The 23,787-nt window shown below is 51.4% G+C and overlaps 1 protein-coding gene across 7 annotated transcripts in view; it reads left to right on the top strand.

Moving 5' to 3' along the window:
- The window catches only part of SMAD6 (SMAD family member 6), a 74,669-nt gene that overhangs the window by 9,923 nt on the left and 40,959 nt on the right, over positions 1 to 23,787 (top strand). For 3 of the 7 annotated variants that reach the window (XM_074366277.1, XM_074366279.1, XM_074366280.1), the window contains exon 3: positions 3,239 to 3,304. The exons of 1 other annotated variant lie outside the window; for it this stretch is intronic. In XM_074366277.1, coding sequence (XP_074222378.1) covers positions 3,239 to 3,304 — 66 coding nt within the window. Of the gene's footprint in view, positions 1 to 3,238; positions 3,317 to 23,787 lie in introns of all 7 variants that reach the window. 3 more of the 7 variants (XM_074366276.1, XM_074366278.1, XM_010955578.2) reach the window with 1 other exon arrangement.

The raw sequence follows: 23,787 nt of genomic DNA, 5'->3' as shown, positions 1-23,787 counted from the left end.
TCTGTCTCCTCCATCCCTCTCCCTTCCTCCCCAGCCTTAGTGGTTCTCCTTTAGTGTGGAATAACTAGCACTATGACAAATAGGTTGAGCTGGAAGTCGCTGTTTAGAGGAGCTGTATGTTTCCCCCACTTTTAAGCCCGGAAGTTCACCTGGGCAGAAACAACAGAATATTTAGAAAGCAAATGTCTTGGTACACAAAGCCCCTGGCATGGGCGGTCCCCCTGGGTAGTCATGTCCTTGTCGCCAGGTCCCATTGAGTGTGTTTTCTGTAAAGCCTAGGGGCTAAATGAGCGGCTCATATCGTGGGGTAGATGCATGTGGTTTGAAAAGTGGAGATGGCTTGTTCCCTGGGTCTCCTGGCCCTTTCACTGGAGAATCTCAGTGGTGGGGGCGAGTCAGTGTGGCCTTAATAGTACCAGGAGAGCAACTCTGTGGCCCAGGCAGTTCCCGTGGGACTCAAGCTTTAGAAGTCAGATGGCGTGGCAGTGATGCTAACACATTCCACCAAGTGACCACAAAAAGTGGGTTTTGTTTGGTTTTTGGTAAAGGCCTCTTCCCGGTAGCGTGTGTCAGCATCGTCTGGGAGGTCACTTCTAAGTGTCACAGGCTCTCAGGCATCCAGTCCAGTTTTCTTTCCAGCCCCCTCCCCCCATGGAGTCCAAAGTGCCCCCCGGGTCCCTGCAGTCGTTTGTCCTCCTCAGTCTAGGAGGACAGAGGCTGTCCCATGACGGTGTGTGAGTCAGTGTCTTCACGAGGGCAACTTTCTCATTGTTTTTCCTGAACTATGGTCATCCCGTGGATGGAGGAGCTTTATTTAGCTCTCTGGGGGAACTGGGGAAGTCATCTGGTGGGACTCTGCCTCTTCATAGATGAGGACTCAGGAAGGACGTCCCAACTGCTGAGCAGAAAGGCTGAGGAGGAAGCCCAGAGCAGCCCCTGATCGGCTCAGCAGTGCCCCAACCTTCCCCACCAGGCCTGTCTCCCCATTTTCTAAGTTAACATAATTGCACTAGGTGCTTAGAAGATCCCTAACTCCACTAGAGAGGAAAAAAGAAAAAAAAATGTTCTTCGTAAATGTAGCACCTGAGTTTGAATGTCAAGCCTCATTGCCCTGAGGAATCGTGGGTCAGCTCATGATAAAGCCGCAAAAATCAGAACACCATCCAGCCGGGCAGAGTGACCATCTGGAACCCAACAGGTGTCCCAGTTATTTTATAAATGGGACAACCGAGACGGAGAAGGAGGAAGTGACACTTGCTGGTGGTCCTATAGCTCAGGGGTCTGCAAACGACAGCCCACCATTTGTGTTTGCATGGCTTGTGAGCTGAGAATGGATTTTTTTAAAATGGATTTAAAAAAAAAAAAAGACCCAAAAGCAGACTATTTCGTGACATGTTAAAATTATATGAAATTCAAATTTCAGTGTCTGTAAAGAAGTTCTGCTGGAACCCAGCCACGCTCACCCATTTCCGTGTTTGCTGTGGCTGCATCCACAGGACAGCGGCCAAGGGGCATTGCTGCAGGGGAGAGCATATGGCTCGCAAAGCGGGAAATATTCACCATGGGGCCCTTTGCAGACAAAGTCGTTGACCCCTGAGTTTGCCAACTGGTAGTGGAGGTGGGACTCGAAGCCCGGGCTCCAAATTCCGGATGGGGTTTCTCCTTAGGGCTCTGAGCGGGGGTCAGAGCAGTTCACCAAGAAACAGGGTTTAGCCTGGGATGTTGCCACTTAGTGGCAGCAAGACTCGGGGCCTGAACACTTTGGGAAGATTAGGAATTAAAAGCAAAATTCTTTTGAGAAGTTCCCACCCAGGCCTTGAGGTCACTATTATTATTATTATTTTTAAAGAGATTTTCCATCTCTCCTTACTTGCCTTCAAATGCATTTGACCAGCAGATAACTTTTGCATACCCTGGTAAATAGTCCGAGTTATTTTGTGTATTATTTTGTTTTCCTTGCATTGTTACTTTTTCATAAGCACAAAGTCAGTTCACTTCTAAGCCGCTCTGATCACATGAGACCAAAAAACAAAATAAAACTCAGAACCCCCAGTCAGCATCTGGCAAGTGGAAAACGAAAAAGAAAGAAAAAGGCCAAATTGGTTAATGTTTCATCTTCCCACTCCCCAAGCCATGTGGTAAAAGGAAAAAATTCCTACAGGATGGAATGGAATCCTAGCTAGCTAGGGCCTAGGCTGATGGTTTTTGTCCCAGGAATCCCCGGCTTAGAGCGGCCCTCCTGGAGCCAGGTGGGACCAAGCTGAGCCAGACCTGGGTTGTGTTGGGTGAGAAGATGAAAAATGCTCCAGGCCTCACAGAAAGAACATGCCTTCTGACTCCTGGACAGACCTGTCCCTTAACGGGGACAACGCCCCACTGCTGGTGGCAGAGGCACAGGCCCAGGAAAGACTTTCCAAGTCGGCCTGCCCCACGAGGCATTGGCTTATCCAGCGAGGAGCTCGGTGTTCAAGATAAAATGTGCAGAAGCCTTTCCCTTCCCCATCTAAGTGCGCTGCAGACAGGGGAAAACAAAATAGCACATGCCATATGAAATGTTTGCAACTACTTAAATGACAACGAATGCCTTAAAACACACACGCGCGCACACACACACACACACACACAGTCACACAGTCCAGGCATTGAAAGTTGCTCTGTGAGCAGGTTTGGATGTGAGGGAGTAGGGGAGGGGAGAGAGAAAAAAGTTAATCTGGGAGCAAATGCTTGAGCCCTTAATTAGAGGGGTGTAAGCGGGACAGAGTAAGGATGGCTGGTAACTTGTTAAAACAGTTTCCCCAGCTCCAGCGGGAGGAAGGAAGGAAGGAAGGGAGGAAGGAAGCAAGAAGGAACATCTTCAAGAATTTTAATGGTTGTAATTAAGTACAGCAACTATGAATTGTTTAGGGGCTTAATTTAACCTTACCCAAGGAGGCTCCAAGTTGTTACTTGCTCGGTCCCCTGAACTTGGGTTATTTCTGTGGTCAGAGCAATTGAAACTTTTTCAGGTGCCAGGGCTGCAGCCGTCAGCATTTTCCAGGAGAGTTCCAGGGTTGGCTGGCCTGGTCGTGTGTGATCGTGGGATGGGGAGTGGCAGCAGAAAGCTGTGAGGGGCACGCCGCCCTTTGCAAGTGCTTGCATGGTACATATGCATGCGCACACACACATACAGACATGCATGAGAAAGAAGAGAGGATCAGCCCACAGGCCGACTAAGTTCTCTTTCTCTTTCCCCCTGTAGATCTATCTGATTCCACATTGTCTTACACTGAAACGGAGGCCACCAACTCCCTCATCACGGCTCCAGGTGAATTCTCAGGTTGGCATTTCTCTTTTTCCTTGCATGCTGCCGTTGTGTTGGACTTTACAGGAGGGGGCTGGTGGCAGGGGCTTGACAGAGGTCCTTTTGATGACCGCCCCCCTCCTTTTCTTTTCCCTTGGCCTCCCACCCCTCAAGGAGAAGACTGCCAGTGTCTTCATCACTGGTGTCCTGAGGCTTAGGAACAGTCTGTAGGAATGAGACCTCAGGGTGAGAACTTTGCAGGAGCCTGTTGATCACGTGGTGACCAGTTGTCTCATGTGGAAATGCTAAAAACCCAGCAAAACTCTCCATCCCCATTTTTAACAAGGGATCCTCTTCTCCCGGCTACAGGGTGGTGGCGGCAAAATAGATGTGTTTGTTTACATTTATCTTCATGGGTTTCTCCTTCTGTCCCCGCTCTGGGGAAGGACCGATGTAAAGGGTTAGAAGAGGGGGAGATGGAGTGGGTAGAATGAGTGCGGGGAAGGGGTCTAGCAAGCGAGGAATTTTCCAGAGGCTGCTGGTTTTCCTGTCCCTCCCTGAGCAGTGGATGCTGGGCTGGGAAGCAGAGAGGTCCTCCACCCGCTGCAGTTCAGAGTTAGCCATAGGGACTCCCCCCTTACATTCTGAGGAATACCTAAATCACGCTTTCCTTAAGAAATGAGAGGTTAGTGGTGACCTTGGGGGCACTGAGGGCCAGGAGGGACTCAGGTGTCAAGGTCTTTGGGAGCTTGGTGGGCGGGGTGCACTGTGGGGACAGCTGGGGCTTGTGGCCTGGTTCCATGTTGCTTGTGGTGACAGCCCCTTGGGCTGGAGGTGCTTCCTGAGCCTGGCTGGATCTCTGTGAGAAGACCCCTGTCTGCTTCTGAACTGTCCTTCCCCGACCCTACACCCCTGTCATAATGGCAACAATAGTAATTGTAGCTATTTATTGAGTGTTTACTTTGGGCCACATCCTGTACTAGGTAGGGCCCAGGGTCACATTGTAGCAGAGCCATCTGCCGCTATGTCACTGTTTCATCCCCCACTTCTCTGCAAGAGCTGAATGTGCCTCCGATGAACTTATTTTGCACGGAGTTCTGTCTGTCATTCGTGCTGTCTTTTCCCCGTGACTCTAACGGTGTCGCGATGTTGGCTGCTCTCAGCTGTCTGGCCAATTCCTGTGGCCAGAGAGCCCTTCCCCATCCATTCCGTATTCCATCACAGCCACGGGAGATCACAAGAATATGTCTCTTTTGTAGACAGGGAAACAAGAAATTGGAGCAGGAAGTGACTTGCCCAGGTCGGGGGCACAGTGGGGCTCATGGTACAGCTGGTACTGGGGTCCAGGTCTTCTTTGTCCCCTTGTGGCCTCTGGTGGCCCCTCTGATTGGGCCACTTTGTTTTCATCTCTGCTTTTTGGTCCTACTTGTTAAAAAAGTCTCTCCTTTGGAAGACCTAGCCAGATGAACACAAGAAGTTAACGTTTTAATCCATTCTTTTTCCCCTGGGCCTATGTGGATGGGAGCCACAAATAATTTTGAAGCAAGAGGCTTAAAAGTATTTCTGACTACATGATTCTCTGTCCCTGCCCACCCTCAGAGCGGATTGAATTTAAATGGATTGCACTGGCGTCGGTTGTATGGACAGATGGGTAATTTTTCAACGTCCCCTCCGCCTTGTTACTGGTGGGAACCGTGTGCCGAGGTGCCTTACAGATTCATGGTCTCTTCTGATCTGTCACCCCAGGGCTGGCCTGACGGATGGCTCGGGCTGGAAGGAGCAGACCCCAGAGCACTTGCAGGAGGCCCCTCTGGTTCCCAGGAGAGAGCGCCCCCTGGAGGCCGGGAGGTCTCCGCGACCCTGAGGCTATTGGTTCGGGCTGCCCCTGGGGCCTGGTGGGCCTGTTTGGGATTCCCACCTGGTGATCTCCGTCCATCTTCGGCATGGGCCGCTGTGGCCCTTTACCGTGGATGGGGACTGTGCAGCTCTCATGAGAAAATCTGGCCTCCAGTGTTTAGAATTCCAAGGGGCTGAAGGAACTGGAGAGGAAGTCTGGGATTTCCTTGTGGGGGTTGATTTGTGTGAGCTGCAGGTGGTAGGCGAGTAGAGAATTCCCCCTTATGGTCCTCCAGGCCCCTCCCAAGGATGACGCGTGTCTCCTCCCGCTCTGGGGGGCTCACTGCTCAGCTCTTCCAGCTTCCTCGTGCTGTGGGGGAATCTCAGGACCCATGGGTTGGCACTGCCTCCGCCTCCTGGGAGCGCACAGACCTGGGGCTGTGGTAGCCGTTGCCCTGGAGGGCAGGCTTGGGGAGGGAGGCCCTACAGGGTGAGAAGAAGGCCTGGAGGGGTCTCAGTGATGGTGAAGGCAAGACTCATCCTGCAAAGATGGGCGGCAGGGTGGGACGTGAGGTCAGAAAGGTGAGGGGCACAGACAGGTGGACTGTGTTGGGCCAGGCCAGGTGTTTGATGCTCAAGGACAGGTGATAAGGATGCTGGTGCTGGTGCTAACATTTATTTATTTAACGTTTTCCGACATTCACTACTTAGCACTTTGCTAACTTCTCCATCTCACTGACTCCTTACCACAACCCGGTGAGACAGATGTGATTCCCCCTGTTTTGCAGGTGAGGACACTGAGGCTTATTGCCCAGCCAGCTGCCCAAATTCCCACACTAACTGGCACGCTTGGGATGGGAGCCTGTGTAGGGCTCTGTCCAGCGTTCCATAGCGTGGGCCCTGTCCCGCGTTCCATAGCGAGGATCCCATCCTCTGCCCTGAGCCACACCTGGCAAGAGGAGTGTTCAGAAGGAACCTCGGGCAGCCTGTCCTGATCGCAGGACCAGGGATAGGGCTGGGGCCTGGCAAGAGGCACAGGGCTCTGTGCTCATCCACCTCCCTTGCAGACACCCAGAGACCACCCCAGGCCCCTCTGTCTCCCTGCATCCCGGGAGCCCACCATCTCCGAGCGCCTGGCCCCTCTCAGCATCTTGGGACCGGTGTTGCGGGAGCAGGGTGTCCGCAGCCCCTGGATGGAGACCGCCCTCGTTTGTCTCACACAATGACAGTCCCAGCACCTGGCTTGAGGCTAGCTATTTTTATCCAGCTCCAAGGTCTCTGCTTCACTTCCCTGTCCTGTTGTTGAGGCCACATTATGGGGAGTAGGGGGAGTTTTGAGCCACAGCTGGGGGCAGTCGAGGACGCCTCGGTGGGCAGGGTAGGGGGCAGCAGGAGAGGAGATGGTCTTGTTTCAGCCCTCTGCTGAATGCTTGGCAGAGCCCTCTCATCCGATCTCTGCGTCGGCTCCGCATGTCGCTACGTGATCCCCACTAAACAAACAAGAAAACCAAAGCTCCCGAGGACAAGTGACCTCACCAAGGTCACCCTGTGAGGGGCAAGAACTCAGAGCTTCCATTAAGTAAAGATACCCCTACACCTGGAGTCTTCAGTGAGATTTGGGAAAAATTGAAAGCCTAGAAGTCCCTTCTGAGGTACCTTGAGATCCTTGACACTCTGGTTTCCTTGCCTAACTGCTGCCCCCTGACTGTCTAAAGCCCTTTCGGTTCATCCTCTTCCTATCTGCAGCATCTCCACCCCTTTCCCATTCCCTTGATTTCAGTTGAGTTTGAGGAGGAAAGCAAGATGAGCTAGTTAAATTCATACTAAGGTGTGAGTGGCTGGTAGGCAACTCTTCTTGGCAATTTAAAGGCAGGACTTCAACAAAATTGCAGGATGAGGGGTCACACGGTCATGGCCATTCTGAGGAGGGCTGGGCTCTCTTGGCTCTAGGCTAGAAGAACAGAAGGAGCATGACACAAGGGGCTTTATGCCCTGGATGAAAGAAGGAACGGCCAGGCCAGGCTGAGTGCTGGGTGCTGAGTGAGCTCTGGGCCGTTGACCAGAGCCTGAAGTGGTGGGTTGCTTTAGAAGCCAGTCCTGCCTGACTCCAGTGCTGTGGGGCTGGGGAGTGGAGCACCGACAGGCTTCTTCAGGAGCCAGTGACTCCCCTCTAATATCCTAATGGGTAACTATTCCAGTGCTTTATTAAGCACCTGCTGTATGCAAGGCATGGTATAAGCTGCTTGTCATGGGGACCAGGCTGTCCCTTTGTCTGACCTTGGATATGTGTACCAGCATCTGAGTCCTTGGAGCCTGCTGGTTTCTCTAGAGCTGCATCAGTGAGGACGAGCCCCGCGTTTTGAAGAGAAGGCCCAGGGAAGGAAGAGAGCTACACAGGACTATGTGGAGAACTGGGGGCCTTAGCTGGATGTGGGTGTTTTCCCTCTACCAGCCAGACTGTAAGCTCCTCGAGGGCACAGATCAGTCTCCAGGATTTGTGCATTCTGTAGCTTAGCAGAGTTTGGGAATAGAGGCTCAGAGAGGTTTGGTGAGTGGCTGGGGGACACACAGCAAGCAAAAGCAGGTAAAGCCAGGTCACAACCTAGGTGGGTCCATGTTGCCCACCCACTTGCCACCTGTCCTCTCATTGGTCCCTGACGAGGTTCCCTTTAGGGCTGGTGCTGTCTGGTGTGCATCGTCAGTGCCCACAGAACCTAGGAGAGCAGTGAGTTAGTACAGCATCTCTTCCTGCTGCTTCCTGATTCCAGGGCGCAAGCCGGCGCTCCTCAGAGGCCCTGTTCCTCGTTCTCCAACCAGGGTTCTCATTCAGCTCAGTCTCTGTGAGCTGAGCCTCCGTAGCAAGCTTGGCTGGAGAGCATGGGCTGTGGACCCTGGGTTCAAGTCCCCGCTCTGCCGTTTTGTAGTTGTGAGACTTTGGGGCAGCCACTTAACCACTCTGACCCTCAGTTTAGTCACCTATAAAATGGGGTGGTTGATAACATATCACCTTGTGGTGAGGATGAAATGAGATGATGCCAGGTGAGTCAGCCAAGGCCTGGTGCACATGTGGTAGGTGTGGCCATTACAGGTGTGTCAGGCACTGTGCTTGAGCTGGAGGCACAGAGATAAAAATTACATCACCTCTGCCCTCAGGTACTCACTGACAGGTAAAGACACAAACAGTAATAATGAGAAGTGGTGTAAGAGGCAGTAAAGTGGAAGAAAGGATTAGTAACTGACTCTTGTGGTGGAGAGGCAGCCCAGGAAGACTCCCTGGAGGAGGTGATAACCAAGTTGGGTTTTACAGGACAAACAGAAGTCTGCCAAAGAGATAAGATTTAGGTGGTGGAAGATGCCTTCCAGGTAGAAGGAATATCAGGTGCAAAAAGGCCTGGGGATGTGAAAACAGCCTGAATTGAGAAACCAAAGATTAGAGGGGTTGGGAAGCAAAGCACCTGGAGTTGGTGGGAGATGAGGTATGAGGAGGCCAGGGCCTGGGTAATATTTTTTAAAAACTTTTTACTATAATGTACAGAGTGCACAGCTAAGTGTTCAGCTTGTTGAATTTTTACAAACTGATTGCACCTCAGTGACAGGTAACTTCCCTGTCACATGTCAGGTGCTCAGTCCTGACACATAACAGTGCTCAGTGCCTGTGGGTCTAGGGGTGCTCCGTGCTGAGTGAGTGGTTTAAAAGAGAGAGTAGGACCGCAGGGAGTAGAGTTTTAGCTGAAAAGAGGGTTTCGATTGGCTTTGGAGAGCAGAAGGATGTTTTACCCGGAGTTTGGAGCTGATGGTGCCCTGACACAATTTGCCTTGAACCTCGATCAGTCTGCGTGGGTTAAGAGTGGCCTTGGATATGGCCCCCTCCTGCCCCCCTGGGTCAGGCTCCGGCTTGGACGTCTATGGACAGGTTGCGGCTGAGCTCCCAGACCAGGGCCAGCTTGCCCTTTCTGATTCAGAAATGGCCGCCGACTCCTTGCCTGTCCTTAGGGTGGGGGTTGGGGAAGGGGATGCACTCACTTCTGGTTCCAAAGTCAGCAGTATTTGGATCTTGCATCAAATCTGCCTTGTGTCTTTGTTTTTGTTTTAGCTTTAACCAACAAAAGAAAAGAAAAAGCCTTCTTCCCTCTTTAAAACCTCCCAGGTGTCTCACAGAGGGACCCATTCTTTCTGGGATGGTTGGTTGGGGCTGGGGTAGAGGTGGTGAGGGGTCAAGGGCAGGAGTGACAGAGGTGACCCCAGTAATCCTGGGAGGACCAGGTAGTTGTGGAAGGGGTCTGGCCAACCTGGTTTGCCAAGAAGCACATGGGGTGGTGAGCAGCGCCCCCGAGCAGGTTCCAGGCTTGGCCTTGCCATCTACTCTGTGCTGTGACGTCCTCACCTCTCTTGTCTCAGTTTGCTCAGCTGTATATTGGGGATATTAGGCCATTGATCTCAGGGGCCTCTTGATACTGATGTGTTCCAGGCAGAGGGTACCAGCTCCTGGGCCTTGAGGGGTGTATGCAGAGAGCTGAGGCTTCTGGCCTACAGCATCTTAGCTTCTCATCATTGTCCCACAGCAAAACTAAGGCCTGGGACAAGGCCATGTGGAGGATGTCCTGGACATCATTCCCCCCGCCCCAGAGCACTAAAGCCTGGGGATTGGAGTGGGGGTATACTTAACCCATGAAGAATCCGAGGCCCAGAGAGGGTGACTGATTTGTCAGAGGTCACACAGCTCTTACACCCTTCAGGGTCCCGGACAAAGGACCCCTGGGCTGGTGTGTTTCCTGACTAGGCTTTGGGGTGCCAAGTCAATGTATTGACTGCGAGCCAGTGCAGATGATAAAAAGTGAGGAAAGCTAGGACCTTCCCCTTCAGGAGCTGCTGCTCTGGAAGGAGAGGTAGACAGCAGGTAAACCATGGTGAACGATTGTCCCAAGTGCTGTGGAGACGTGGGCAAGGCTTGGCATCAGCACAGAAACAAGAGCAGGAGACTCTGTTGTGGGAATGAGGTGTTCAGGAAAAGCTTCAAGGAGAAAGTGATTCTGAGTTGGGTTTTGTAGGGTGACTAGGAGTTCACCAGGAGGATAACGGGGTACAGACAGCCTGTAAGAAAGAGTAGCTTGTGTAGAAGCAGAGAGGTATGCAGTAGTACCGTGCGTTCTGGGTTTTGTCTGTGGCTAGAAGGATAGATAATATGTGAGAGATGGGGAAATGGGTTAAGGTGAATACAGAGATGTCCTGAATCTGGAGGAATGAGCTAGAACAGAAAGATGGTGGTCAGTGGGGCCTGGGGAACTTTGGGACATACTTGGTACTTGAGGGGCTCTGGACCTTGTCTGGCATCCAGCACAGGGCTTTGCCAGTAGCTGAAGGTCATTGTGGAGTAAATGAATGAATGAATGAATGAATTTTTGCCTGACAAAGAGATCTAGAAAACAGAGAGAACACATAAAAATAAAGACAGAAAGATCATAATGCATTTAATAATCACAGCTAACACAGAGCCCTGTGCCAGGCACTCTGAGTGCTATGCTAAGCGTTTTTGTTTGTAAATCGTCCCAGTAGTCTAGGAGGTAGCCACTTTTATTAGCCAAATTTAAAGGAGGAGTCCCTGGGGCTCAGGTTAAGTAACTTCCTTCCGCCCAGCTAGAAAGCAGTGGAACTCGGATCAGAACCCAGGCAGACTGGCCCCTGTTGGGCTCCCCGGGGTCTGGTGTGGTACCCTCTCTGCCCCCTGGAAGATACAGGATTCATGTGGTTCTTGCGCATCTGGAGCTTCGGTTTTCCTGGGTACCTGAGTGTCAGCATGAGCAACAGTCACCAGGCCCCAGGACGGCTCCGCTCATCGGATGGTTGCTGGATGAATTAATGAATGGCCGGTGAGATGATGGGCTGGTGGGCTTCTGAAGGGAGGCAGCTGGACCAAGGGGGAGTCCTGTGGCTGTCCAGGGCTGTGTGCCCCTGAGCTGGAGGCCGACGGCCCCTGTCCCTCACTCCGCCTCGGGTGGCCCACATGATGGGGAGAAACAGCAGGTTTTCTGAGGAGACCTGAAATTCCAGAAAATGCACTTGGTTTCATCCAGCCTAATCACAGCCATCTGTCTGCTGGGCCCCATGGCTCACCATCCTCCTGTCCCCACTGGCACGCTTCCCTGGGTGTCTGTAACAATTGGGAGCCACGCTCAAAAGTTTCCTTGTCAGGGTAGAGCGCCTGCTGCCAAGAGCTCCTTCTTTGATGCAGAAAATACATCCTGAAGGTACTTTGTCAGATGTTTTTATATGAAACATTCTCTCTCCGTGGCCCATGGCCCCAAGGGAAGCCGAGAAGCATCGCTTTTCCAGTTGCCCTGTGTGGAAAGAATTCCTCGTGTTCACAGGCCCTTTTCCCATGCCTCCCCACCTTCCTCCCCGCAAGCTGGGGCCCAGCACCCCCAGCCTGAGAGGGTAAGGCCCAGAGAGGTGGCATTTCTGCAAAGCCAGGGCCACCCTGCCACAAGGGAGGGACGCCACCCTCACCCTGTAGTAGACGTCTCTCTGGGTTTGGAAAAACAGAGGTCTCGTGTCTGCAGCGGACATCAGAAGCTCTGCCCCAGACTGCAAGGTGAATCATCGCCCAGGCTTTCATTGATCTTTAAAAGGAGAGGGGGAGCTCGGAGACAGGAGCCTGGAAGCCGTCTTACTCTCTGAGTCGTCCAGGGCAGCGCCAGCTCTGGACAGAGCAGGGGGGAGCCGGGCTGCCAGGCCTTCTGGGCCAGAGATGGGGAGAAGGTGGGGAGGTGGGCTCCAGCACACAGTCATCAGCCAGCCTGAAGTCAGGAGGGGAAGGGCCGGGCAGGGCCAGGCTGGGAGCTCCAGGACCCCTGAGCAGCCCTGGGAAGCCGCTTGTGGCTGGTGGGGGGGCTTTGATGGGCAGATGTAGTGAGTGGGGCGTTTTGGGAGAGGGATGGGGGCAGAGTGCAGTACCCCCTGGCTCTGGCTCTGGCTCCGGCTCTAGCCTCTTTGAGTCTGGGGAGCACAGGCGCTTGGGGAGGCAGACCCCATCTCCTCCAATGTGGCTGCTCAGCTGTGTTTTAGCTGCCTGCCCTCTTCCTCACAGGGCAAAGGTCAGACAGAGCCCCAGGGCCTTCCTCTGAGTCTAAAGGTAGTGCCACACCTGGCCTCGGGGCTAGGAGACCCAGGTTCTAGTCCTGGCTCTGTCCAACACCTCTTGGTGGAATCAGAGCGCTTCCACTCGGCTTCTCCATCTGTAAAATGGGTCAGCTGATCTCACTCATTGATTCCCAACCCTCTTTGCACATTAGAGCCAACAGAGGAGTTTTAAAGAAGTTCAGACCCCAGGAGGGAGGAATGAATAGATGGAGCACAAAGGATTTTTAGGGCAATGAAATTATTCTGTATGATACTGTAGTGGTGGCCACATGCCATTATGCATTTGTCAAAACCTATAGAATGTACAGCATCAAGAGTGAACCCTAATGTAAACTGTGGACTTTGGTTGATAATAACGTGCCCATGTTGGTTCATCAGTTGTACCAAAGACGCCACACTGATGAGGGATGTTGAGGGTAGGGGAGTGCATATGTGTGGATGGGGAGGGCTAGTGGAACTCTGTATTTTCTGCTCAATTCTGTTGTGAACCTGAAACTGCTCTTAAAGAATAAAGTCTATTAAAAACTAAAATAAAAAAAGCTCAGACCCCAGTTCAGAAATGGTTGGGGAGGGACTGGACATCAGAGTTTTAAAAACTCCCCAGGTGATTCTCTAATATGCAGCCAAGGCTAAGAGCCCAGATCTAGACGGACCTAGAAGGAACCTAGAGAGTCTGGGCCATCTTTGCGTCGAGGCACGAGCCTTGTCTATATCTAGGCCCCCAGCCTGTACTCAGTCACTCCTGAGGGTGGGCACCCATGACATCTTAAAGCAGCCTGTTCTGCATGTGGGCTGCCCGGCTCTGGTCCCACCAGCTGCCCTTTGTGTCTCTGGTTAGTGGTGGGAGAGCGCCAGTGAGGTCATGTCTGACCCTCCCTCTGAAGGTCACCAGAAGGCCTGCACATTTGATTCTCGACACAACCTGTTTAAGTGGGTGTTGGGACCTCCAGTTTTCAGGGGAGAAATCTGAGTCTGGGAGGTGGTTAAAGCGATGCTCAAAGACACTCAGCTAAAGGCGAGCGTTGGACCAGCGCCTCTGCGGGGATGTTGCCGTCTTCATCTTCTGCAGGAAAGTGGGCTTTCTGTGGTTGCTCAAGAAAGCTGGGGCAGCCCCATCTGAGCCCCGAGTCCCTCCTTGTTGCCCTGATGCCTCCTTTGGGTCTGAACAGCTTTACTGAATTATAAAATGAGACGCTCAGTGCTGCCCAGCCTGCTTCTAGACCTTGGAGTAGGATGTGGTGTGAGGGGTTTGGATGACAGGATGCTTGGGGACCCAAGAGGGCTGGGCTGAAAATCCCAGGCTTTGGGGCCAGCAGACCTGCGGTTTAAATCACGTGGCCTCCCTTTTGTAGCCTCACTTCACTCCACTTCTGACAAGTGGGCTTGGGACCTCATGGACCCCGTGGAGTTCCCATATGTATCGTAGGTGGCCTAGTATCTGGTGTACATTGAGTTTTCTGTCAGTGGTAATTAAATGGATTGGTAACTCGGTATTAGCATGCGGGATAGGATTATGTGAAGCAGAAACCCAAGGTAGGGCCTTCTCGGGAACCTTAGGATCTGATTGGAAAGATTGAGGGGAAAATCACTTCCTAGAGAGGCAGGGTAAATTCTGTTTCCTAAACGAACAGTGGGGGCTGGGAGGCAGCCCCAGGGTGGCTGCAAGGCATGCTGGGAGTGGGGCTGGGTGAAGGAGGCAGAGGGGTGTCACCAGACTGAGGGGGAAAGGGCAACCCAGGCCCAGAGGAATGCTGGCCAGAGGCAAGACAATGTGAAGATGCTTGTTCTGGGAAGGGAAGGATCCTGGCAGGGCAGTGAGAAGTGAGGCCCATGGGGAGGGCCTTGAATGCCACTCCGGGAGGGCCAAACATTCCTCTATGGTGGGCCACGGCTGCACATCCTGGAAACACTTTGGATTGATCGGTGGATTGACTGTTGCTTTAGGGAACAGGCTCTGTCCTGACTTGGAACATCATAGGCTAGTTTTCCTGTTTTTGAAGCTGCTGCTTCAAAATGGAAACATACACTGTGGGTTTCTTTCTTTCTTTCTTTCTTTCTTTCTTTCTTTCTTTCTTTCTTTCTTTCTTTTCTTTCTTTCTTTCTTTCTTTCTTTCTTTCTTTCTTTCTTTCTTTCTTTCTTTCTTTCTTTCTTTCTTTCTTTCCTTCCTTCCTTCCTTCCTTCCTTCCTTCCTTCCTTCCTTCCTTCTTTCTTTCCTTCCCTTCCTTCCTTCCAATATAATTTAAACAGAACATTGTATGAGGTTTATGTGTACAACATAATATATGTATGTATTGTGAAATGATTACCACATAAATTTAGTTAACATCCATCACCTCACAGAGTGGTAAATGTTTTTTTTTTTTCTTGTAATGAGAACTTTTAAGATCTATTCTTAGGAACCTTCAAATATACAATACTGCATCCTTAACTATAGTCACCATGCTGTACGTTAAGTCTCCAGGACTTACTTAGAATGGGAAATTTGTACCTTTTGACCCCCTTCAACCATTGTCCCCTGCCCCCACCTTTGGCAGCTGCCAATCTTGTGGCCTCTTCTTTAACATGACGAAGTTTGGGGCTCACCCATACTGTTGTGAGCACCTGTGATTGCTCATTCATTGCTGGGTAATAGTCCATGGGCACCACCATGGTTCTCCTGGCCTCGTGTCTCCGTTTCACTCCTGATGGGCACTTGGGCAGTTCCCAGTTTCCGGCTTGTACCCATGATGTTACTAATCAGAATTCTCAGGCAAGCCTTTCTGTGGACACAAGGTCACGCTTCTCTCGGGTATATACCTGGGGGTGGGCTCGCTGAGTTCTACGTCAGACAAGTGGTCAGCTTTCTTCCCTGCTCTGCTAGACTGTCGTCCAAGACCACAGCCGTCAGGCAGAAGCACTTCTAGGAGCCTTTGGTTCATCCCACACATGGCACAGATGAGACCAGAAAGCGGCGGTGCCTGTCCCTGGCTCCACAGCTCCCAGGGGACAGAGCATGGTCCATACCTGGGGTCTCCGCAGGGCATGCGTGGGTCTCTGCCCACACGGAGGTGGCGCTCAGCCCGCCCCTCGGATGAGTTCAGGTCCCATTCCCCACTTCCCTGCTTCCCCTCCCAGGCAGGATTTTAGCTCCATATCCTTTCTGAAGGCCCTGGGCAGTGCACTCTGGGAAAAACAAAAAGGAGAAAAGAGTGAAAGGAAACCAAACATTGGAAAAGAAGTGTGTTTCCAATAAACTGGGCCTTTCACCGGTAGCCAAAACATTACATTCCTGTACCCCGGGAGCAGCCGGCCGGGTTTGCTTCCCCGGGCTGTAAATCTTGCGGGCGTCGGGTTGGGACTCTCGCCTCGTCCGGGGACACACAAACAAGCAGTGTCCTTGGGGGGCTATGGATGCCTGGACTTCGGGGGACCTGTCGCTTTTTTGGTGGGCTGGCCGGGGCCCAGCGGGGCCTCTGACATCAGGGCCGCCGGGCCCTTCTGAGGGAGCAGTGTGTGAGTTACCGTAAGAGATTTTCCCCGCTTGCCCACCCCCTCCCTTTCTTGGGTGCTTTGATGGGTTGGAGGTGTTTATAGGCTTGATTCACGACCGAGTTACCAGGGTTTTCCACGGAAATAACTTATTAAAGGGGCCGTGCACACAGCGACATTGAAGTCTGGAGAGGGGCACGCATCAAAGGCGGCCCGCGGCCCCGCCAGGCAGCCTCCACTGGCCCGGAGCTCCAGACTCAGGCCAGGAGGGGCAGGAGGGGGCGGGCCTGGGCCGCAGGAAAAACACTTGGGCTTAAGAAAACACTCCCCAGACAAACCCAAATTCAGGTCCCTGGAAAAAAAAAAGGAGGTGGGGAATGAAAACCTAGCATCCCAGGGCAGCCCTCCAACCGACCCTCCTGCCCAGATGTGGGGACACATGTGGGTACCTGGCTGACGCATGGTACCCGGACTTTCTGCTGTCATGCCTGCACCTCCCCTTGGCCCAGGCCTGTTCCTTGGGAGGAAATGCCGAGGCTGTGGGCTGCCTGCTGGGTTTTGCTAGGGGTGGTTGAGGGAGAAGGTAGGGGTAGAGGAATTTTCTGGTTCTCCCCCTTCTTGATAGCACCTTTCCTTTGATTTAATTATATCTGATTGATCCTTTGAGGTTCAGTAAAAGCCTTCCTTTTCCAGGAAGCCTTCAGGGATTACATGTTTCCAGAAGGCTTCTCTCTTTTCAGAACTTCCAGTAGTTTTCACCTCTGTACCACTCCCTGGCCGTGGGTTGATTTTGCACTCAGCTTACCTGCTGTCCTCAGCCAGGCTGTGAATGCCTTCTGGGCAGAGTCTGGGCTTGCCTCTGCCGGCTAGGGAAACTGCTGGTCCTGGTGTCTGGCATTGCCCACCTCCTGCAGGAAGACATGGATTGAAGTCATTCCCTGTCACTCAGCCTTGGCTCTTTGACAGTAAGAATGACAACAGCAGTAGGAGAAGTAATTATAATGGCTAAAATTTGAGTACCGCAGAACACGTGGCAGGTACTATCCTGTGTCTCTTATTCCTTAAGCTCAGTCAGTCCTAGTCATGTAGGCTCGATTAGGACTTGGCCTCCATTTTCCAGATGAGAATACTGAGGCTCAGAGAGGGGAAGCAGTTTGTCTGGGGGCAACAAGCTAATAAGTAGCAGAGCTGGGATTCGAACACAAATCCACCTGACCCCAGAGCCTGTGTCCTTGGACAAGTTACTTTACTGCTCTGGGCCAGAATAACCCCCACATTCTATTAGACTGTTTGTAGAAGCAAGACAAGCTCTCTTGAGGCTGCTTGGGTTGATTTATTAAGATACAATCTATACCCAGTAAAGCTTTTTGACAGTGTCCTGTTCTATGAATTTTGACAGTTCCGTAGCGTTATCATATATTCAAGATACAGAACATTTCCATCACCTCCAAAAGTTCCTTGGTGCCCCTTTGTGCCCCCCCCCCCCCCCCCCCCGCTTACCCCTCCTCCTGGGCTACTGGCAACCACCCATGTGATTTTTCTCTCTCTGATTTTACCTTTTCCAGAACACCCTACGAATGTAGTCATACAGCAAGTAGCCTTTTGTACCTTTTTCTCTAACTCAGAATAATCCTTTGAGATTCAACTGTGTTGCATGGTTGGACATCTGGGTTATCTGCGGTGTTTTTGGCTATTTAAGCTTTTGTGTTCAGGTTTTTGTATAAACTTAAGTTTTCACTCCACTTGGGTAAATACCTAGGGGTAAGACTGTTGGTTGTATCGTTAAAGGTATGCTTGACTTTATAAAAAATTGCCAACTACTTTCCAAAGTTTGTACCATTTTGCCATGCAGCATATGAGAGTTCCAGTTACTCCATATCCTCACCAGCCCTTAGTATGGTTGGCTTAGTTTTGAGTTACTCTAATAGATGTGTAGTGGTATCTTATTGTGGTTTTAATTCACATTTTCCTAATGATTACTGATACTGAGCATCTTATCATGCGCTTACTTGCCATCTTTTCAGTGAAGTGTCTGTTCTGATCTTTGCACTTTTTAAAAAAAATAATATCACTTTATTTTTATTAAATTTATTTTTTGGTAGAGGGAGGTAATTAAGTTTACTTATTTACTTATTTTTAATGGAGGTACTGGGGATTGAACCCAGGACCTCGTGCATGCTAGGCACGTACTCTACCACTGAGCTAGTCCCTCCCGCCCCCGTACATTTTTTATATTAGGTTGATTGCTTTCCTATTGAGTCTTGAGAGTTTTTATATAATCTGGTTATCAGCCCTTTAAGGGATATGCGTTTCGTAAATGTTTTCTTCCAGTCTGTGGCTTGTCTTTTTCTTTTCATAATGGAGTCTTTTGAAGAACAGAAGTTTTAAATTTTGCTGAAGTCCAACTTATCATTCAATTTTTTCATGCTTTTTGTGCATACGAAGAACTCTGCCAGACCCAAGGTCACAAAGATTTCTCCTGTGTTTTCTTTTAGAAGTTTTATAGTTTTCGGTTTTACAGTTAGTTTTAGAACCCATTTTGAGTTAATTTTTGTACAAGGTGTGAGATAAGGGTCAAGTTTCTTTCTTTTTTTTCTTCATTTTGCCTAGGGAGGTAAAATTTTTCCAGTACTGTTTGTTGAATAGATTACCCTTTCTTTTTCAGATTATGTTGGCCCCTTTGTCAAAAATCAGTTGATCATTTATACGTGTTCTCTTTCTGGACCCTATTCGGTTTCATTGTCTGTGTCTGTCCTTTTACCAGTGCTGCACTGTCTTGATTATTGTAGCTTCATCGTAAGGTTTGAAATTGGGTAGCGTGAGTCCTCCACTTCCTTCTTTTCCAAAGTTGTTTTGGTTATTCCAAGCATTTGCATTTTCATACTAATTTTAGAATCAGCTAATGATTATTATGAAATCCTTCTGGGATTTTGATTGGGACTGCATCAAATCTATAGATCAGCTTGGGCAGAACTGACATCTAGGCAATATGGAGTCTTCCAATCAATGAATATGGTATATCTCTCCATATATTTAGGTCTTTGATTTGTCTCGTTAGTGTTTTGTAGTTTTCAAGCCATAGATCTTGTACATTATTGTTAAATTTACACCAATGTACTCCATGTTTCTTGTAAAACATTTCCCAATTATTTTTCACTAGTGTCTAATTTTTATACATTGACGTGGTCTGCATAGGATTTTAATGGCTATGGTGCTTGGTGCTGGGTGCTGGGTGTCATGTTTCAGAGGAAGAGTTGCAAAGTGGAGAATTTTTTGCTCCTGGACTTTTGGGAACATCACCTCTGCCCATGATAGTCCCTAAGATAGTCAAGTATGAGTTTATCCTACCAAGACAGATATGACATTTTGGGCGAGTCACCCCAGGCTTCGGTTGTCAGTTTCCTGTCTGTAAAATGGAAGGCAGTGGAGAGAACTGGGTCAGATGACCTGGTGAGATCCCTTCCAGCTCTGAGCCTGATGTTTGTTCGCATAAACCACAGGCAGGGAGATTTGGAAGAGAGCTGAATCCCTCCCTCAGGGAACCCTCTCCTTACTTCACAGACCCGAGAGGGCAGGGGACTTGCCCGGGGTTGCACAGGAGCTAATGAGAGGACAGGTCTCCTCTTCCCAAACTCAGGCCCTCAGCCCTGATTTGGACGCGGGAAAGACAGCCCCACATTGGTGACTGGGCGGTGACTCCACAGCTGGGAGGGAGGGAGAGGCTGGCGAGGCGGCCATCAGTGCCAGCAGCCAAGAGGCCGCCGGGAGCTGTGACCCTCAGAAGTGGCCAGTTCACGTTTGGCTGTTTTCAAAGTATGAAAGCACCGTGCTTGGAAATGCGGGTTTTGGCTGACCTCGCCCCGAGTGTGGAGTTTAAAGGCCTTTGTAACTCTTTGGTTTGGAACCGGGTCTGGGCATGGCTAAGGGAAAACACTGGAACCCTTTAGTCCTCGTTCCAGTTGCTCTGCCTCTGGGAGAGGGAAGCAGCCTCCTCTTTCCTTAGCCACTGCAGACAGCCCCGGGACTGAAAGGGTACAAGCTGGGAGGAGAGGGGAAGGGGGGAAAGAGCATCCCCAGCCACAGAGACCCCAGCCCAGCCTGCATTTAAAAGAGCCAGGAGCAGCTCAGCATTCGATACCCATTAGCTTTGGTTTTCATGGCACCTTTGAGCTCTTATCCCATTTTACAGATGAAGAAACTGAGGTTCAGGGTCACACAGGGAGCCAGTGAAGGAGCTGTGACCCAAACCCAAGTTTTCTCTGAGCTCAGAAGCTGGCCTGTGGGGAGGGGCTGCTGATGGGCACAAGGTTTCCGTCGGGGTGATGAGAAAGTTCTAGAACTAGATAGTGGTGGTGGCTGGCTGCACAGTGTTGTGAGTGTCCTTAATGCCACTGAACTGTACATTTGAAAATGGTTAAAATGGTTAACTTTTACTGTGTCTTTCATCACGATTTTAAAAAGAAAGCTGGTGTGCCTTTTCCCGCATCCATGCTACCTCCCGTTGAAGCAGGCTCCTCGGTGTGGAAGAGGGTGGACCCTTGCCGCTGGGCCTCCTGGTTGGTGGGACTGCCCAGGGTCCAGGCAGAAAGCCGGGTGGGGACTTCGGCCAGCGGGTAGCCACGGCTGGGTTGGCCTTTCCGTGCCATACCCTTCTTTAAGAATAGAGAGACACTTAAACCCTGGCAGCGTCCCCAAGAGGATGCTGGGACACTGTCCCAGAGCTCTTGATCCACACAAAAGAGGTGGGACCTGGGGTGACCAAGGCCTGCTGGCCACCAAAGCCACGCCATAGTCCAGGGCTGGGCTGGAGCCAGAGTAGATGGCCTGGTGCCCGCCTGGTTGGCCTCTGGTCTCTGTCCCTTGGCACCGCTGGAAACTATGACTCTTTTCCCCACAAGAGCCTTCTCCCTTTGGGAGGGAAAGCAGGGAAGGAAGTCAAAACCTTAGCTGCTCACATTTTTTTAGAGATGCATAATGAAAGATGTAGGGGGAAATGATAGGCGCTACTTTAGCCAAAACAAACATGCAAATAATTAAATAAAAGGGCCTGAATGAAGCAATCTTAATAATTGTTGAATCCGAGTGAGAGTCAGTCTAGTCTGAGGTCTGAGAAACAGAGCCTGAGATGAGGACTGGGACGCATGCAGCTGACGGGGGGGGGGGGGGGGGCATGTTCTCGGGAGAAGCCAGTGAGGGCAGCAAAGATGTGGGCGCAGCTGGAGTCCAGCCTCAGCCTGACCCGCGGGGAGCTCTGGAACGGGAACTGCACCTCGGAGTTGGTCACACCTTGAAGCGAGGGATCAGCCTTTTGTTCCCATGTCCGTTAGTCACTGGCTGTGGGCGGGCGTGCGCTCACGCACTCTGGGAGGGGGACTCTAATCGCCTGCCCCAGGACAGTTCTCCCAGGAAGGGGCATCTGTGAACCATTAGCAGCCCGCACCTCCCAGTAGCTGGGGACGGAGGGATGCTGGGCGGGGCGTGTAACAGCATCCACTCCGTGGGCACACAGGAGTTTACTGTTACTGTTCTTCCTACTTTTGCTGTATGCTTGACATTTTTCATCGGGAAAAGAAGATCTCTACTGAGACCGGGTTCTGAGAGGAAAGGAAGAAGAAAGTAACTTTCACCCACTGAGTACTGGCTTTAGGCCGAGTGTCTCGCTGCCTTTTTTCACCTGGGTGACCAATGGAGATGTTGATTTGGGATATACTTACACTGAAGTTATTTGTGGTTCATCTGAAACTCATGTTTTAACCAGGCATCTTGTATTTTACCTGACAGCCCTCCCTAGGGCACATAACTTGTAAGTGGTGGACCTAAGATTCATACAGATGAATGGGGCTGACACCAAAGCTTATGTTTTCCAACTCAGATGGGTCCAGCACTAACAAAAGGTTTTGGGGGGCAGTATCTTGCTTCAACAAGGCATTGCCTGACAGCAGAGTCTATTAGAATCATCTGGCAGCTTTGAAAAATGCTGAAGCCCAGGCCATTCAGTTTCATTGATCATGAATGTGGAAGGGAATACACCAGAGACCAAGAGGGAACCCTCTGGTACCTGAAAGTCCACAGAGCCCCTGCCCTGGCTTGGGCCGGGGAATGTGCTGGGGAGAGGCAGGGAGCCTGGGCCCCATTCATCGCCTCCCCAGTTCGGCGTCCTCCCACGGCTCCCTGCCACCAGCAGGCGGAAGTCCAGCCTGGCACACAGGCCCTACCCCGAGCTGCCAGCACGCCAGGCTCTCTCACAGCCCCCGAACTTTCGCTGCTCCCTCTTCTTGGAGTGCTCTGCCAGGAGGTTTTTATCCACTGGGCCAACTCTTCCTTCCCAAGGTCCAGCACATGCCACCTCCTCTCTGGAGCCTGCCCTGGCCCCCACAGCAGAGCCGGTCACCCCATCCTCCATCGACTCATGGCATAGACTCAGTGATAGCAGTTCACGTCTTAGCAGGGACCAGCAAGGGGTCTGCCAGTCCCTTTCACTGCTAGCTCGATGCTTCTCCGTGTCCGAGGGCGGTGCCTGGCACGGGGAGGCACTTGGTAAATGGGCATTGAATAGGAGGGAGAAGGGAGGATTTTGTTGAGGGAATTGGGGGGGAGTCCCATCTTCCCTTCTCACCCCATTGTCCCTAGGAGGGTACCCTTTTCTTGCCACTCCTCGTGGCTGGCACTGAAGTTCGTTTGCCTGGAGCCTAGGCCCTCTGTAGCCCAAAGGTAAACAGGTTTAAATGACTTGAGAGAGGAAAAAAAAAAATGCAAGTGAGCCAGGAAGTCATGCAGTGCCAGCTCTGGACCTGGGTAGGTGGAAAAAGGCCCCTATGGCAAACCCGGAGCCTTGGAGCCGGGCCCCAGCCAGCCTGGGCTGAGCCTCCGCTTCCCAGAACTCCACTCCGGGTAAACACGGAAGTGAGGAGCGCAGCTGCCCCCCTTTAGAGATGGGCCACGGCCCAGTGGGAGGCAGAGGAGCTGGGGAGGAAGGGGGGCCAGGACCCCGCTGGGAGAGGGAGCCCTAAGACCCTTGTTCTTTTTGGCATTTAAAAAAAAGGCTTTTTAAAAAATTGTTGCAAAATACACATAATATAAAATTTACCACTTTCATCATTTTTTCAGTGTCCCATTCAGTGGCATCAAATACATTCACGTTGTTGGGCTCAGTCACCAGCCAGCCACAGACTCTCTTCATCTCGCAAAAGGAGAATGGCTTTTTAAAGCCTGGTGTTAAATTCTGTTGAAAATATACACTGAGAGGCTGTTTTCGCATCACTGGCTGGGGACACAGATAAATGAAACAGCCCCTGGCCTGTAGGGAGCTCTTTCTTGTGGGACAGATAGGACCAAGATGCTAAGGAAGGTTGGACACAAGAGAGTGGTGAGGGCACAGCTGAAATGTGTGTGTGGTGGGGAGGGCATTGCTGGTCTCAGGCTTCGAATGGGACACCGGATGATTGTGTACACGGGCCACTCTTATAAATATATCTGTTCATGCCATTGCCATGAAAATTGGGGGGGGGGGGTGCATGAAACGAGTATGGCGATTAACAGGGAGTTCAGAAATAGAAAAAAGAGAAACCTCCCTTATGCAATTGCCATGCTCCGTTTCCTCTCTGTCCTTGAGTATCTTGTCTCACCAGTGGGTTTTTGTCACGCTGCCGTGGCAAAGAAGACAGTGTTCCCTCCCTGCCCTCCTCGCCTAAGGTCAGCTTAGGACTACTTTTCCACATGGCAGCCCCCAGGCATCCATGTGGTTATGAACAACCCTGCTTTATTGAGGGAGCAGTCCTCCTGATCGCCCCCTCCAAGTGGCGGGCTGAGTGTGGGAGTGCTGACTACGTCTGGGGCCAGAGCGCAGGTTCAGATAGAGGGGCTGAAATGCAGAAGGTGTAGCCCCGGGGCTTCAGGGCTTGTGGGGCACCTTGTTTTTGGAGCAAAGTCGTGGACGGTAGACTCCGGGAACATTTGTGCAGCATCTTTTGAGTCCATGCGGCGCATTCTCAGGCGTCCATCTCTTGGTCCTGTATCACCTGTGGGGAGCTAAGGCCCTCGCCTGGTGGCATAGGGAACCCAGGTG

Source organism: Camelus bactrianus, chromosome 6 (genome assembly GCF_048773025.1).
Source record: "Camelus bactrianus isolate YW-2024 breed Bactrian camel chromosome 6, ASM4877302v1, whole genome shotgun sequence".
Taxonomy (NCBI): Eukaryota; Metazoa; Chordata; class Mammalia; order Artiodactyla; family Camelidae; genus Camelus; species Camelus bactrianus.
This window is presented reverse-complemented; position numbering and strand designations above follow the sequence as displayed.